The sequence below is a fragment of the Podarcis cretensis genome, assembly GCF_951804945.1.
Source record: "Podarcis cretensis genome assembly, chromosome: 16".
NCBI classification, from domain to species: domain Eukaryota; kingdom Metazoa; phylum Chordata; class Lepidosauria; order Squamata; family Lacertidae; genus Podarcis; species Podarcis cretensis.
Window position 1 is genome coordinate 21,349,475 of NC_137186.1, and position 16,848 is coordinate 21,366,322.

The 16,848-nt window shown below is 41.2% G+C and overlaps 1 protein-coding gene across 1 annotated transcript in view; it reads left to right on the plus strand.

Annotated features, from left to right (window-relative positions):
- The window catches only part of MED13L (mediator complex subunit 13L), a 169,932-nt gene that overhangs the window by 57,693 nt on the left and 95,391 nt on the right, over window positions 1–16,848 (plus strand). The window contains exons 3-4 of the mRNA XM_079956280.1: window positions 11,404–11,488; window positions 14,689–14,772. Of these exons, the coding sequence (XP_079812406.1) occupies window positions 11,404–11,488; window positions 14,689–14,772 (169 nt within the window). The remainder of the gene's footprint in view (window positions 1–11,403; window positions 11,489–14,688; window positions 14,773–16,848) is intronic.

A 16,848-nucleotide genomic window follows, 5' to 3' on the forward strand; every position in this document is an offset into this window, starting at 1 on the left:
AGTGCAATGCATAGGTGTCTGGTGCTGGAGTTGGGCTGCTATATGTGAAATTAATATCTCTACTCAGGAATCAGTTGTCTCAAGTGCCTGTCCTCTGCATACTTGGGAGGAAATCTCTTTTACATAAAAAGGGTATGTAAGTTCACATTTTTTAAAATACTAGGATTTGATGGCTGCTTCAGCTTATTCAGTGAAACATTTAGTCTTATCACTGAATTACATGTTCAACGTTCCCTTTATTTCTTTTTCTGAGTGAAATCTGCCCTGTGTATCTTCTTAAGAAGAAATTCCTTTCTCAGACATAGTAATGACCAAAATAGTGTCATTGGTACCCAGGTGGTCACAGATCCAGGCACTGATTAGGCCTGATTCAACATCATGATGTTCATACCATATCCTGGTTTGTGGAATGTGTGTGGAATGCCCTTAAAAGTCAATATAAGTTATTTGTAAAGAATATAACATTTTCTGATGAGTTTCTTTTTTTAATTACTCCAATAACTAAGTAGAATTGCGACATCTGAAATTTGAGTGCTGTATCTAGGGGCGTTATTGCTATGTTTGCTGTAAAGCAGCAGAGGGTCTTGTGGCACTTGAAAGACCAACAAATTTGTTACGGCATAAGCTTTCATGGACTGCAGTCCACTTTATCGGATTCAATAAGTGTTATCCTGAGTTATAGGTGTGTATATATGCATTTGGAGGGCTGGGTAGTGTAAAAAGAGAAGTGATTTCAGGGATCCCTCATCACACTTGTTCAGAAGAAATGTAGGTGTGCCTGCCCGATAGAATCAGTTTGACTATAAGCAAAACCAAGCTCTGGCTCCAGGCAAGCGCAAAAGATGAGATGCTTGTTGGCTGAGTTATCTGAAACTAATGCATGATGACATGGGCTGCATGGTCATCCAGAACAAAAATATCAGCTTAGGGCTACACTAAGACTGCAGGGATGGCAGTGTCAGTTCTGATTCCAATTAAGTCCTTGTAAAGATTTTTTTGCGGATAAAGCTTTCTGCTTGACTGTTAAGGTCTTTGTTTTGTATACACTCAGGATGTATACACACATTAGATTGGAAAAATATATAGGGAGAACCAGTTTTCCCCCCCATGTTTGTTGAAAAGATAGTTATATCACAATTGGCTCTGATACGTTTTATTGGACCTGTTGGCCCGATGAACCATTTTTCTTTCTATTTGCCTTAACCTCAGAGGTCCTACGCAGCAATGGTTATCAAAGTCATCTCAGACATAGCTACAGAGGTGGTAGTGAGATGGCTAGAAATATTGTAGAATTGCCATTTTAAAGTTTAGAAACCAGGGGTCATACCATTTCATGGCGTTTTCAAAATACTTAGAAGCAGAAATGGGAAGGGACATGCACAGAATTCATTCTGCACGTTTTTTGCCCTTGATTGGGTTTCATGCATATATTTCACTAGGAATCTATAACCGAGTGCAAAAAGAGAGCATGTGAAGCTGCCCTATGATGTCTGCGTCTGGACAGCTGTTAGCAACGGAATATTTCCTTGTGTAGTCAAGATTCAGAGGGTGGTGTCTTGAGAAAACTACCTCTATATGCAGCTATAATTTCTGGGTGCTACACCTCAATAACTATTTTGGATTATCTGCAGTACGTTGTGTGTGCTGCTGTTGAATAGGAATGTGCAGTAAAATTTCTGCAAGGTCATTTCATTGTTGTGAATAGTTAGTTGTGGCTTTACTCTGGTCAGACTGTGAGCCATATAAATTCTGCATCAACTGTCAATTATGATAACATTATGCAGTTGTGGAGCAATGAAAAGAGTTTTTGACATGTCCCAGCACTCCCTCTATTGGGACACAACTGTCATCTTGTATGCTACTTTCAGCAACATTAGTATAGAGAGGGAGTTTAGAAATACGTCTGAGTCCCCACAAAGATTATGCACTGTGCATTAGTATTGCTGAAGTTTGCTTTTTCCAGATAACATGTTCCAGACTCCTGTACTTACAGGATATGCACACCTTTGCACCCCCCTACACATAACATGTCCTGCATCTCTTGTGATTCTATTGTGTACCGTTGAATTGGTCTGCCTTTTCTTGGCAAGTTTGTTACTAGAGTTTGATTCACAAAACATGTCCATAGCTAGCTGTTTCCTTCAGAAAGTTATCTTAGGGTCATGTTAAGAAGTCAATTAATCTTGAATTCTAAACTTGGTACAAAAGCTCCAGAGTCTGATTCTGAGACTTTGCTTTGCCAGTACAAAGAATATGGTTTTAGGGCAATATTAAGCCACCACATTATGGCACTATTTAATTTATCAATATACAGTCGTACCTTGGTTGTCGAACGCCTTCGTACTCAGACGTTTTGGCTCCTGAATGCCGCAAACCTGGAAGTGAATGTTCCAATTTGCAAATGTTTTTTGGAAGCTGAATGTCCGACATGGCTTCCATGGCTTCTGATTGAGTGCAGGAAGCTCCTGCAGCCAATCAGAAGCCACACCTTGGTACTAAAACATACCATATCTCTCTCTCCTGCCCCCGCCCCCGGATATCTTAACAAAAAAGGAACATCAATGATTTAAGCATTTATTGGTTAGATAAAATAATAAAAAAGCTGCTTTATTTATTTAAGGTATTTTTACGTTGCTATCCAGCTGGAAAAAAAAAAAAGACTCCCAGAGCAGTTTACACCAATCAGTAGTAAGATTGTCCCTGCCCTCAGGCTTACAATCTAAAAGACACAGCCCCAAAGGAAGAAGAGATTGGGAGGGTAGAGAACTGAAGCCAACTCAGGCACATGTTCAAAGGCTTGTGTGCTCCCTATACGGTGGTACCTCGGGTTAAGTACTTAATTCGTTCTGGAGGTCTGTACTTAACCTGAAACTGTTCTTAACCTGAAGCACCACTTTAGCTAATGGGGCCTCCTGCTGCTGCCGTGCCGCCGGAGCACGATTTCTGTTCTCATCCTGATGTAAAGTTCTTAACCTGAAGCACTATTTCTGGGTTAACAGAGTCTGTAACCTGAAGTGTATGTAACCCAAGATACCACTGTACCTTTTAAAGTACATTTGAAGCACATTTTACCCCTTAAAAAAGTCTAGATACAGCAGTTTACCCCTCACAGAGTTAAAATTCCTAGTAGCCCTTAACAAACTACAGTGCCCAGAATTCTTTGAGCAGATAAACGTGTTATGTGCTTTAAAATATAGTGTGCATGCAGCCTTAGTGTAGCTGCCTGCAGCTTCTCCTTCTCTAGGTAATAGATGAGGCCAGGCTGATCAGTTTGTTGCCATGATGTTTTTCCTGGAAGGCAAGGGGAGCAGCCTCCCAGGGGTCCTTAGTCTCCTGGCTGAGGGCCTTGTTCATGCTTGTATATTTAGAAGTTTTGTCACCCATGCTGTCAACGTGCTGCATATCTGTTGAGTTTCTGGTCCAGATCTAGTTGCCATGGAAAATGTATTGGGATTTTGAACAGAACTTCAACATATGCATAAACTGTCTTAGGCTGGGGAAAGCCACCTTGAAGGTCCACATGAAGAAATGTAGTATGATAATCAGCCAATCAATAATAAAAAGGTTAAGTAATATGAATATAAGAGCATGGAAAGGGCAATAGTTCAGTGGTACAGGTATATGTGTGATGGAAGACACAGGCTCAATCTGCGACATCTCAAGGTAGAATTGGCAAAAAAACATGTTTGGAACCATGGAAAACTGCTGCCAGTCAGTATTGAGAAGATATTGAGCTAGATGAACTAGTGGCCTGGAGACCGCTTCATCTGCTGGATGTCCCTTTAGTCTAGTATGCTTTCCCACTGAAGGCAATCAGAGAGATGCATCCAGGAAGTTGTTGCTTCCCATCAGTTGGCATTCAGGGGCATACTGCCCCTGAAGGTGGATGCTGCATATACCCATTGTGACCAGTCGCCATTAATAGCAAACAAACAAACAAACAAACAAACACATCTTTTAAGGTATCTGCGCTGATGGCCATCACCACATTCTTTTGGCAGTGAGTTCCATAAATCAAATCACATGATGTGTAAACAGGGCTGTTTGTGCTCTTTAATATTGCCTATCTTGGTAATCCAAATTCATCCGCTGAAAAACAAATCCTTCAAATTGAGATGTGTAGGATTATTTTGCCTTGGTTGGTTCTGTGTCTTCTGCCTGGTGATGACCAGTGCACTGAAGCCTCTGAAGATAGTCTTCTTGAGCAACTTTGTGGCTGGCTTCTGAGTTTTCAGGAGACATTGCCCAGACACTTTCAAACAGACCTGCGCAGTCTGACTTACCTTCCCTTAAGAATTTCAGTTGTCTTATCTAAAGCAATCTGTACCAAACACTGGCTTGTGGATTGTCTGGGATTGTGCAGAATTGCAGCAAACACACACACAGCCCTCAAAATGTAGCAGTCCTTTTTTGTTCGCGCACTAACTGTCAGAGAGTATACCTTGCTACAGAACATTCTTTTCCTCTTTTGACTCGTAACAGAGCTTCCCCTGTATTTCACTGGATGTCAGTAGAAAGGCTCATCCACCTGTCATCACACCATCCCAAGTACCACTTCAGAGAATGAAGTCTGCCTCTCTCTAGAATCTGCTCTAATGCCGCCAGGAGGTGAAAGCACCTTCTGCTTCCATCCACAGACCTTGGTTTATTTCCTCTGTTAAAAGAGGCATCTTGGCATTTCATAATACACTGGACGCATTTCACCATAGGATATTCAGTAGTTTGGTTAGTTTTAAAGAGATGCTGCTAGGTTGATGGCATTTAGTCATGGAAGGTCTGGTTCCTGCAGGATGTTAAAAAGGTATGAAATATTTAAATAGAATGATGAAGAGCCTTTTGGTTACTGAGTATAGAATTGGACTTAGGAGCTGGATGCAGTGGAGGTTGAGGTAGCCTCAAGCATCATTTAATTAAGTTGTCTGGAGCATTATCATCCTCTTGAGTCTATTCCCATATGTTAGTGGGCTGTGTAGCCCCATACAGAGATGTTTTAGTATGAGGTTTGCATCTTGCTGAGTGAGTTAGTTACTAGTGGCTGTGGTCTATGGCAATAGTACTCAACTCCTTAGCGTGGATCTCCTTTTCTTTTTCTTTTACAGAGTTGCTGTGGTGGTCCTGGTGACAGTGACCGTTCTTCTGAAAGACACCCATACACCCACACAACCACCCACCCACCCACTGTTACACATCAAGCAAATTAAGAAATGGGTCCTCAAATGCATGCTTGGATTAAAGATGGGTCCTGGGTCTGAAAGGACTACTGCTACAAAATACTGAAACATTACTTGGGTACCGCGTTATAAAAACCCTCCCCCTCCATGGTATATTGTTTTAACAACTTAATCCAAACTACATTTCAGATGGTTGTATGTAAAAATGTAAGCGTACATCATGAAATGAATGCTTTTGTAGTACGTGGATAAAGATGATGAGAATTGGTGATAAATAGGAATGGAGAGGAGAGGACAGTACAATGCTGAAGGGAAGTGAAAAAAAGCAAATAAAAGATTCATTGTTTTGAATAGTTATACAAACAGCATTTCAAGGGAAGCCAACAACAGCTAAGCATGAAAATCTACTGGGGCAGAGGAGCATAATAATGAGACTGTGGAGCAGTTTCTTTTTAATAGCATCCAGGTTAAAGGCAGATGAGATAGTTTAGGCTCTTCCACAATCTATTTATTGTATGCATCGTATTAGACTTATTAGAAGGCAGTTTATTGGATTGTGTTTGTCTTCCCCCATACCCTTGTTTAACATGTCAACATTTTCTATCTTCTTAATACAAGAGAAAATGTCATTGCTTAATCAGAGGTGCTAACAGTTTTCTTCTGGATGTAAATTTGCTTGTTGTGTAACAGGAATGCATTAGTCTTAGCAAAAGTATAAGAAAATGAAAGGCAGCAAGAAGTAGCTCCATTGTTACCACTCCAGGCGTGTCTAATGAATCGTGTTTCCATGTTCCCTCGATCATGCTGCGGAGTGCCCTTAGCAGGGCTAAGTCTTCTGTAAAATGCTCTTTAAGATTATTGTTGAAAGCACAGAAACGCTGGATGGGTGTTTGGTGGTAGTGGTGGAGGGAATGTTAATGAGGCAACTGCATTTCAGTCAGTACAGCTGCTGGGATTTCTTGCCATGGCTGGAGCAGCAGTGACAGACAACTGTTCCAGCTCAGCATAAAGCCCTTTTCTCAGGGACGCAGGTTGTCAGATACTTGGTTGGCAATGCTCCTTTATAACTATATGGTTGTGTTTTGTTTTTTAAAAAACCCTTGTGCTGGAGAAGCAAAGAAAATAAATGCCTGGCTGGGAAGGGTCTACTACTTAGAAACCCATAGAACCGTAGAGTTGGAAGGGACCCGAAGGGTCATCTAGTCATCAGGAGTAAAAGTAGCTGTGCCTTCAACAACCACCACCACAACAACAACCACCCCACAGATTTTTGTTTTGCTCTTTGTTCTGCTTGTATTAATGCCCATATGAACTGTATGTGTGCTTTCAAAAATATTTGGATTCGTAGTGGTTTTTGACCAAACTGCGAGAGGCAGTGGAAGACAGAAGTGCTCTGGTCCATGGGGTCACGAAGAGTCAGACACAACTAAACGACTATACAACAACAACAACAACAAGAAGAAGTGGTTTTGTCAATGGAATCAGATGTGGCCTGTGATTTGATGGCGGGTTGTTGTTTTGTTTGTTTGCATGCATGGGAAGGTTGTGGGGGAAAATATACAATTTTATGTGTAATCATTTTTTGGATTCAGTGTATGTCTCTTTGTGTTCACACACACATGCTTGTCATAATTCAAGGGTGGTTTGGTCTTATGTTCATTAGTTCTCATAGCTGTTTTTGAGAGGGGAGACAAAATGAGGACACTTCAGATACGAGTTTCGAACTGTCTTCTTTTGATGATGAAGGGACGCGGGTGGCGCTGTGGGTAAAACCTCAGTGCCTAGGACTTGCCGATCGTCAGGTCGGCAGTTTGAATCCCCGCGGCGGGGCGCGCTCCCGTCGTTCGGTCCCAGCGCCTGCCAACCTAGCAGTTCGAAAGCACCCCTAAGTGCAAGTAGATAAATAGGTACCGCTTTCTAGCGGGAAGGTAAACGGCGTTCCATGTGCTGCGCTGGCTCGCCAGATGCAGCTTCTCACGCTGGCCACGTGACCCGGAAGTGTCTGCGGACAGCGCTGGCTCCCGGCCTATACAGTGAGATGAGCGCACAACCCTAGAGTCTGTCAAGACTGGCCCGTACGGGCAGGGGTACCTTTACCTTTACCTTTACTTTTGATGATGAAGGGAAATCTCATAGTTAAATTTAAAAGTGTGTCCACTTTTGCATAATGCTCTAGTCCAGGTAGCGTTGCGAGAGCTCACCTCTGCAAACATTCATGTAGGGATAAGTGGCCTGTGTCCCTCCAGTGGTGTTGGACGCCAACTCCCAACCAGCATGATCAATGGTCATTTGTAGTCAGCAATATTTGGAGGACCACAGGTTGTTGAATTAGCGCTAAATATGTTCCGATAACCATTTTGTCATTTGTATTGCTGAAAACAGTACAAGCTGTTACTATCTACATGTTGGGAGATGTGAATGGCATTGCTAGTGCTATAGCAATGTTGAGTGAATGGTGTGCTATAGGCTTCCATTTGTTTCTGATTACAACCTTATTTTTATATTGTGTTTCCCCTCAGATTTAAAAGTCTTTGTGTAGATAGTTGTGCACAACTTCTTTTTAAAAAGAGGTTGTTTCACACTAGCTGGAGGTTACAGACTGACCAAGTGGTTCAGTTTCTTGAGCGTTTTGAGTGACTGCACTGTACACTGTATTTGCAAGAGTGTCAAAACAAACAGTGCATTTTAGTACTGATGATTTGTGGTTGTACAAAGGAAGGTACTTCCTCAGTTCTGAGGAGAACTGATGCCACATTTCTTTAGCTATGACCTGTGTAAGGACATCAGAGCAGGAAGTATGCTTGCACCTGGTATAGTATCAAGTCCATTTAGTCACTAAGGACTTTGAACACAAATCTTACAGGAGAATCAATGACGATGTAACAATGATCGATCAATAGCATTGCATTTAATTAGATATTTTATGGCCTTAATGCAGTATTTCAGAATCAATGTAGCATCACACTCCTTTGCTGCTTTTTTGTATGTCAATTTCCAGGACACATTGATACATCTACATTTGTCACTAAACGGCTTCACTGTAGACAAATTTAATCTAAAATGAAATGAAAGCTTTAGTATAGGCTTTCGGTAATTGAATTTTTGATATATTTATTTAATGTAGACATTTGCCAGTGAACTGGATTTTTAAATTGATTTTTAAAAAAGAAAACCAGGAAGAAGTGATACTGTAGGAAAAAGGAGCCCCAAACCCTGCTTACCACATAACTCCTCCTGTAGTTGCTTACTTCCTTGTCACAGGCACCCTCCTATCTTTCGGTAGAACAGAGCAATAAATTGATTTCCAGTCATTTTTAATGGTGAAACAACTAGTATTATCCCTATGTTCCCCTTCATATTCACAGTGGCCAATATGGTTAGAGTACTCAATGTTCAGAGTAATAAGGTTTAATTAGTTCTGCTGTGGGAGGTAGAAAAGCTCTGTATTTTAGCCTTCCTCACATGCATGCAGATTTCTTGTTTAAGGGTTGAAGTACATGTTACAGTCATACCTCGTGTTGCGTTAGGTTCATATTGCGTCTTTTCGGCTTGCAAACGCAGCTTCGCACATGCAAAGAAGCGCTCTATTGTGCTCTGCGCTTGTGCAGAAGTGCCACTCTAATTGTGGGCTTTTCGGGGTGTGAACGGCACCCCTGAATGGATCGTGTCCACACTAGAGGTACCACTGTACATGAGAAATCTGTGAGCAGAATTCCCAACGTTTTGCTTTTTACTTGAAAGCAGATAGGGATGTATGTATGGAATGCCCTAATTTTGATAGCGGCAGTGGCATTGGGGAAGGGTGGAGCTAATACTATATGGTAGAAGTGGTATTATATCAGATAAATGGTGTGGGAGAAAGGTTTAAGCCCACTTTTCCCCAGGGACATTGCTCTGATTAAATATGAGTCCCATTCCCTTCCAAGCTACTTTCAAATAGTTTTACTTAATTTTCAAAATAAGGTTTGAGGGAAGCAGAATGGTGCATGTAAAACAGTGAAATGTACTTTAGATTTCCTGGAGCTAAACATTCCCCCCCCCTTTTTTTCTTTTTGGTGTACAGTGCAGGAAGCTGGATTTTCTTTAGTGATATCCTCCAGAGCAGTTCAAATGCGTAGTAATTTTTGCATTCCCATACCCCATCAATAGATTGTTTGAAGTCTTTATTATCATATACCTGTTTTCCTTACTATAAATGCTTCTGCTATTCATTCTAGTGGGAATTACTTGAGTATTCCCACATGCAACTTAATTATATCTTATTATATTTATATTACTTGTAATGTAATATGTTTATTATACTGTCTAATTAATGCAATATGTTATTTGCTTTCTGTTTTCCCCATGGGGTCTTTTATATCTGTTTCTGTCTTGCCCCAGCTTCCTGCAGGTGGTACTTGGGCAGGGAGGGAGAAGAATCTGCGCAGTAAAATGTTCATATATTTTAGTGAAGGCGGAAAGTAAAGAATTGTGAGAGGCACAAAATTGGTTTTTGGCTTTTGTATGTGAGAGAGATTACAGTGGTGCCTCGCAAGACGAAATTAATCCGTTCCGTGAGTCTCTTCGTCTTGCGGTTTTTTCGTCTTGCGAAGCATGGCTATTAGCGGATTAGCGCTATTAGCGGCTTAGCGGCTTAGAAAAAGGGGGGGGGAAGGAAAAAAACTCGCAAGACGTTTCGTCTTGCGAAGCAAGCCCATAGGGAAATTCGTCTTGCGAAGCACCTCAAAAGACAGAAAACTCTTTCGTCTAGCGAGTTTTTCGTCTTGCGAGGCATTCGTCTTGCAGGGCACCACTGTACTAGGAATGTTAAAAACAAAGGTTATATGCACCCATAACCAAGGTTTTTTAAAAAGCCCCTTTGAGTGTTTTTACTATTCATTTACTGAAATGTATCTGAGCCAGTTAGACACAATGATCTCCAGGCGACGGTAGCTTGGCACTGCAAAAGTCTGAGAATGGACCAACCAAAGGAGCAGAAGGTGAAAGTGCCATCTCCTATGTGTTCTCCCATAAAATGAAACTTGCAAGGCACCTTTTGAACATTTGCATGCTTTTGAGGTGTTTGCTTTTCAGCTGAAGCCAAACGTTTGACCGATTAACGTAAACAAATTTGTGAAGGGGGGGGGGAGAGCCCCTCCCTCGTTTTTGGCTTCCTCCAGAGTTACCATGCGTGCCTGCTTTTTTCTTGTCAACACCACACACCCATCATTATTATATTATTAAAATGTATGTATTGCCCAATGCAAGATGCCCCTGGCTGACAATTAAAACAGAGCATGGAGCACTACAAGGTACATAATAGTAATCAACACCAACAACAGAATTCCAATTCAAACAGAAGACTGAATGCAAAACAACTAAACCTATTTCTGTTTTCCCCTTCTCTCCTCAGTTCTATACCTTTTCCATCTCTCCTCAGTCTCTTGCCTCCTTCACCCATCCATCTTTTCCTCAGAATTCTATTTATATGTGTGAAATGTATGAATGCATAATGTGGAGTTAAGCACTTCAGTTTACCTGGTTTTAGGATCATTTTAATTTGAATGGCAATCCCGCTTGGTCAACTTGCTTCACCTCAGATACCGTATTTTTCGCTCTATAAGACGCACCAGACCACAAGAGGCACCTAGTTTTTGGAGGCGGAAAACAAGAAAAAAAATATTCTGAATCTCAGAAACCAGAACAGCAAGAGGGATCGCTGTGCAGTGAAAGCAGCAATCCCTCTTGCTGTTCTGGCATAGCTGCGCAGCCTGCATTCGCTCCATAAGACGCACACACATTTTCCCTTACTTTTTAGGAGGAGAAAAGTGCGTCTTATGGAGCAAAAAATATGGTAACTTGCTTCACTCATCCCATAAAGTTTGCATAAACCTGAAATAGACTTTCTATTAAACTGGGAGGAGGATGGGTACCTTGTTACAGCTGATTTATAACTGAAGCAGTTGGTAGTACTGTAATGCATATTGGTACTTGCTTAGGTAACCAGGAAGACCAACCCTCACTAATCTGGTGCCCTCCAGATGTTTTGGACTATAGCTCCCATAATCCCCTGGTGCTAGTCAGCATGGGCAGTCGTCCGGAATTAAGGCAATTGTAGTCTGATACTTTGGGATGGCTCCAGCTTGGATAGTCCTTCTAAAAACCCAGCTGAATTATGTTTTCATTTACTTGAATGATTAAACCCTCCTCTTGTTTTCTGGATGATAGGCTAACACTTTGCCTGTTTTTACAGTGGTGGAAGAAGGACTTTGGGAGAATGGGCTTTCATATGAGTGCAGGACACTGCTTTTCAAGGCAATCCACAACTTGCTGGAAAGGTAAGAGAACTCCATCTGTTCAGAGGGGTCCATTAATGTTGGTTTGGGCTACCGACTTGTCTTGTCACCAACCCCATCTCTATACATCTCCCAAGTTTGTGCAGAGGATTGGATCAAGGGGAGAAAGAGGTGAAGAATACTCTCATTATAACCACTTTGATCAGCAGAACTGTTACTGCTACAGTTGCTACACAATACTTGTTCCGTAGTTGTTAAAAAATTGATATTTGACTGTGGCAGCACCTATATTTTGGAAGTCTCTGCCCATTGACATCAGGTTAGTGCCTTTTTAAAAAAGATGTTTGCATTTCATCTTGCAGTATTTAATGAACAAGAACTGTTACAAACATCTTGACGGTCTTTTGTTCAACCATAAGAGCATTCAAAATACCATGAATAAAAGGAAGCAACATTGTCACACCATACAAATAGCATGCAATAATATAATCAAGGAGATCTCTCCAAACTCCACCATGAGACGCTGAGAGAATCCTTGTCTGTTCTTCCTGTCTCATGTAAGATGTAAGTGGTTTCCATGCCATGTATAAAGAAAAGGGGCTTGCCCTTCCTTTAGTCACATGGATGTGGCATGTTAGTTTTTCTGCCAGTGCTACTGACCAGACCCTTTGGTGCCATACTTCAGTTACCAGGCCTTCTGTTGGGTTTCCAGAGAAGCTGCCATCAGCAGAAACGACAGAATATATTTATATACAGTATGAAGTCTGGTGTCATTCATTATCGCCACTAGTACAAATGCTGGAGACATTTTGATGTTTGTCTTATAAATGTTTTCCACTTCTTTGAAAATTTATGTCCAAAAGGTAAGCACATGTTAGCAATATCACCATAGGCGTAGGGAAGTTCCTGTGCAGTCACTGCCTCTCTGGCACAAGGAGCCAAGTGGCCAAGTGTCATATGCCTTTAAGGCTGACATTTGTTTCTTATTGGTTACTGCTAGTTAGCTTTTATTTCACACACACGCACACACACGCGCACACGCACACCCCCTATGTGTATATATGTACAAACTTAGGATCTGCAGCACATCGCAATATGAAATGTCTCTGCTCAGTGCACCAGCAACTAGCATGAAGGTACTGCATTACATTCTCCTGGATTTCTGGTGTTCTCCCCCAGCCCCAAAGAGAGAATTAGCATTCCACTGTCACATTGTGCTGTTTGGGAGTTGTTCCTTCAAAGTAGGGTGGTGATTCTGAACTTTTTCAAACTTTGGGGTTCATCCAAGTTTGCTGGTACTTCCCTCTTGATGCTTAGGTGATACCGTTTTGGCTACATAAGGTTAGCCGCTTGGATAATGAGTTTTCGATTTGTATATCTATGATACTCAATTCATACAAGAAGGAAGTACTACAGTATAAGCAAGTGATTGAGTGGCATGCAGTGTGTCCTGGATGGGGCTCTGCAGTTTGGGGATACTCATGATCTATCTAGCATTGTCACCGGAGTCACAGCTGGCCTTGGTGGTCCAGAGTGCCTTTTATCAGCTTCAGCTGAAATCACAGCTGTGGTTCAAAAAGACAGAGAGCCAAGCTACAGTTAGCTATGCTCTGGTAACTTCATGTTTAGAGTACGGCAATACATTGTGTGTTAAATTGCCTTTAAAAAAAAAGGGTCCAAAAATTCAGTTAAACACAACACAAAAATTGTGCTTCAAGGTTTGCTAACTGGGGCTGGACATGCTAAGGAAGTGCTTTGTCAGTCCCATGGGCTTTTGATACATTTCCAGGCCCTGGGCTTAATGTTTACATTCCTAAATGGCTTAGGGCTAGGTTTTTCCATATATTTCTATCTGGACATTGCTTTGCTCATTGGAGGTTGTTTCCCAAGTGCCACTCCCAAGTGGATCCATTGAGTGTCTGAAAGTGAGAGGGCTTTCTCTATGATAGCACCCTAGTTGTGGAACGGAGGTCTATTTCACATCCATTTTGGAATCATGTGTAGCCCTCCCTTTAAAAAACAAGCAAACCTCAGGGTTTTTAACATGTTTCAATGTTTTGGCTTGAAAAAGGTTTCAAGTCTTGTCTGTGCTTAATTTTATTTGCTTCATCTCTTGCTGTGATGCTGTAATTTCTCTTTTTTTAAAAAACCATTCATAATGTATTTTAACATATTTTTGTATACCACTCAGAAAACTTTGATTAAGGGGTGTCATAGAAATAGTTTTGTGTTGTTTCCTTGAAAGTTGTAGCCTGGCCCTAGTATTCCAGGAAAACAGCCAAAAAGAACATTACAGTTACAGTTAATTTTCCGCATTTCTAGAAGTCTTTCTTACATATGCTGAAAGTTTTGTGAAGATTAATCACAATTAAGGGAACAATCCTAACCCCTGCCAAAAGCCAGATGAGGGCAGTTAGGTCAAGGCAGGAGGACCAGCAGAGGGAAGCCTGTCAGCCCTGGCATGCCTGCAAAAAGCTTTGTGGGCATAGATGTAGTACCAACAGTGTTTCAGCTGGTGGTATAAGGGCTGAAATAGAGTGTGCCAGGAGGGTCGGTTTCTAATGTTCCGCTCGCTAGCCTTATAGTCCCCCAGGTGGTGTAGTTAATTTCCCCCAGATTATTTTCAAAAGAAACTTGGGGGGTGGGGCAGAATGCCCACCTATCTTCTGACTTCGCTTTGCTCTTGGCAGCAAATCCACCACTGAACTCTTCTTGACGCCACTTGAACTTGCTCTGCAAAATACCAGTTTTGTTCTAATGAAGCTTATGCTTTTAAATAAAATGCTTGACCTTCATTTGACAATACTTGACCAGTCAGCTGAGCAGTTTTTGGGGGGACCATTAGTACCAACATCCAGCTAAGCTGTCTGTTATACATACTGAAAGTGGTAAACATCTTTCTCTCTCAAATTTTAATTTTGAATCAGCTAGATGGGCAAGCCTGCTTTGGAAACGAGTTCCCTTGAAATTAAATATGATTCCGTTCCAAGTTACTGTGCTTGAGACTGGAGTTACAGAAGCTAATGGGGAGCAGCTCTTTTCAAGGAGTTCCATAGATGGAAGCCTTGAGGGAGGCCAGTGATACACCAAGGCTGATATCATTAGCACAAAAGAGCAGAGCTGGCAAACAGATGAAGAGCTTTGCATGTGAAATATAGAAGCTCAATACAATGGAGAATGTGCAGCGATGATAATATTTTCAGTAGTTATTGAGTAATTGGTGTCACAATTTATTTCTTTAGATGCCTAATGGATAAGAACTTCGTAAGAATTGGCAAATGGTTCATCCGGCCATATGAGAAAGATGAAAAACCCATTAACAAAAGGTAAGGATCCCAAGGGCTTTGAAGTATGCTGCCGAAATTGACGGTGCTATTTTGGTGCTTTAACTGCGGTGTTTCCCTGTTCATGTACCCACTTTCCCAGCATATTCTCTTCCCACTCCTGCATGATGATAATGATAGTGGCCCTGTTAGCGAGTTTGACATTATTGCGTTGATTTCCCTCCTCTCCCAACTTTGTAGCACACTGTAACAGAAGTGGCGCAATGTTAGCACCTTTTTGCCTACTCTATGGAATATGTTGCAGTCAAGGTTCCCTGACACTTCTCATTTGAGAGTTGGCTATATCCAGAACCAGGTGGTTTTGTGTGTGTGTGTGCGCGTGCGTGACTTTGAGGCCTTTTTGCTTTGCTTTTCCAAGCTTATGTTGAAATATTGGACTGAGGTAGGTGTGTGTATGTGTGTGTTTTATATATAGAGAGAGAGAAATGGAAAAGGATACTCATCAATTCACACTGTCAGTGTATTAATTGTCTGTATTGCAGTACTTTAAAACCTTGTAGGAAGCCCAGTGAAGTTTATAGGAAATATTGGGAAATGTAGTCTTATTGATACTGCCATAATTGGTTGCATGTGTGAATACTGGTCTACAGGAAAGTTTTGTATAAAATTTATATGTGCCTAAGGTACTTTTCAATGTTTGAAATAGGTTCCACTTAAGTAGGAAGTGGTTTTTGAGTAGTGTTTTTCTACTGATGTTATGTATTCCTCTTTTAAACACCAGTTTCAAAGAATTGCAGGAATTCAGTAATCTTAGCTAAATAGTACAGATGCATTTGGTACAGAAATGCAGCGTGCTGTTGGTGGACATTAAAAAGATATTTCAGACTGAACTGAATGTTTTAAGTTCTTTTAAAAAAACTACACTTGTTCAAAAGTGTGCTTACTTAGCAAGCAAGAGGAATGTAAAAATAGCAAAACTGATTGGTTTCTGGTAGTGTGTTGTGCTTCTGTTTGAGTCCCCAGCTGTGAAGAGAGGCTTCAGTGTGTTCTGTTTTCAGCGATTCTGCCAGTCCAGCATTTATCGTGCATACAGCTTGTTCAGTTTAAAAGCTTGGGTTTGCCCCTGAGACCACAGTTCCTTCATTGCACTTTTGACTCCTGCTTTGCATCCGTGGTAGTAAAAGCTGCAGCAACATGCTTTGTGATTTTAATGTGCTTTATAGAAAGAGGGAGGACTTTCCATGTGGTTAACTAATGCTCAGGGAAAGCCTACAGAGGCATTTGTGGCACTGCTGAGCAGATGCAGATTTCTAGAATATGCTGGCTGGAGGACTGCAGCCATCCTTGTTACATTTCTTATCTAATATGTTAACTTTCACATGCAAGTTAGATGTACACTTTTGTAGGGATCTGAAATAATGTAGCTTGATATATATACCTTATACCTTATGTAAAGATCTGTCCTTTCCACAGTAATTTATGCTTCAGACCTTCAGAATCTTTTCAAGATGGGAGGACGATGTGGCTCAGAACCTCAGGATTCATACATTCAAAGCCTTTGCTAGGGTTACTGCTTCTTCAACTGGTGCTTTTCAAATATTAATTTCACTATGCCTTCAAATCACTTTGCCATTAATAGCTGGAAGTTGGTCTGAGCCAAAATAAATGAATTTGCACAATTGTAGTTTTTTTTTCTAAGTCACTGCATAGTATTTCTTATATCCAGGACCCCGGTGCTTCCTAGCTGTTAGGGTCACCTGAATCAAGGACACAAAAGAAGCCAGAACTTAAGTTCACTTCACTCTACAGAGATGCCGTACTGTGGACATCTAGCCAGCCATTTGATATTAGTACATCCCTGTAAAAAGGGTGTCTCTCTCAAACTTAAGCCATTTGGGATTAGGCCAGAGCAAAAAGAACACCTGTTGCACCATCAATGGGAACTGCATAGTCTCACTCCATAATCTATCAAATATTTGAGATGCTTTGCAGAACTGGTTGTGCCACGCCTGCATTGATGGTGCTCATGGTTTATTAGCAGAATTCAGACACTGCCTCTTCCTGAATTCTTTGTATGCTTTCATAGCCTTGGATTTTGCTGATTTTCTTCTATTATGA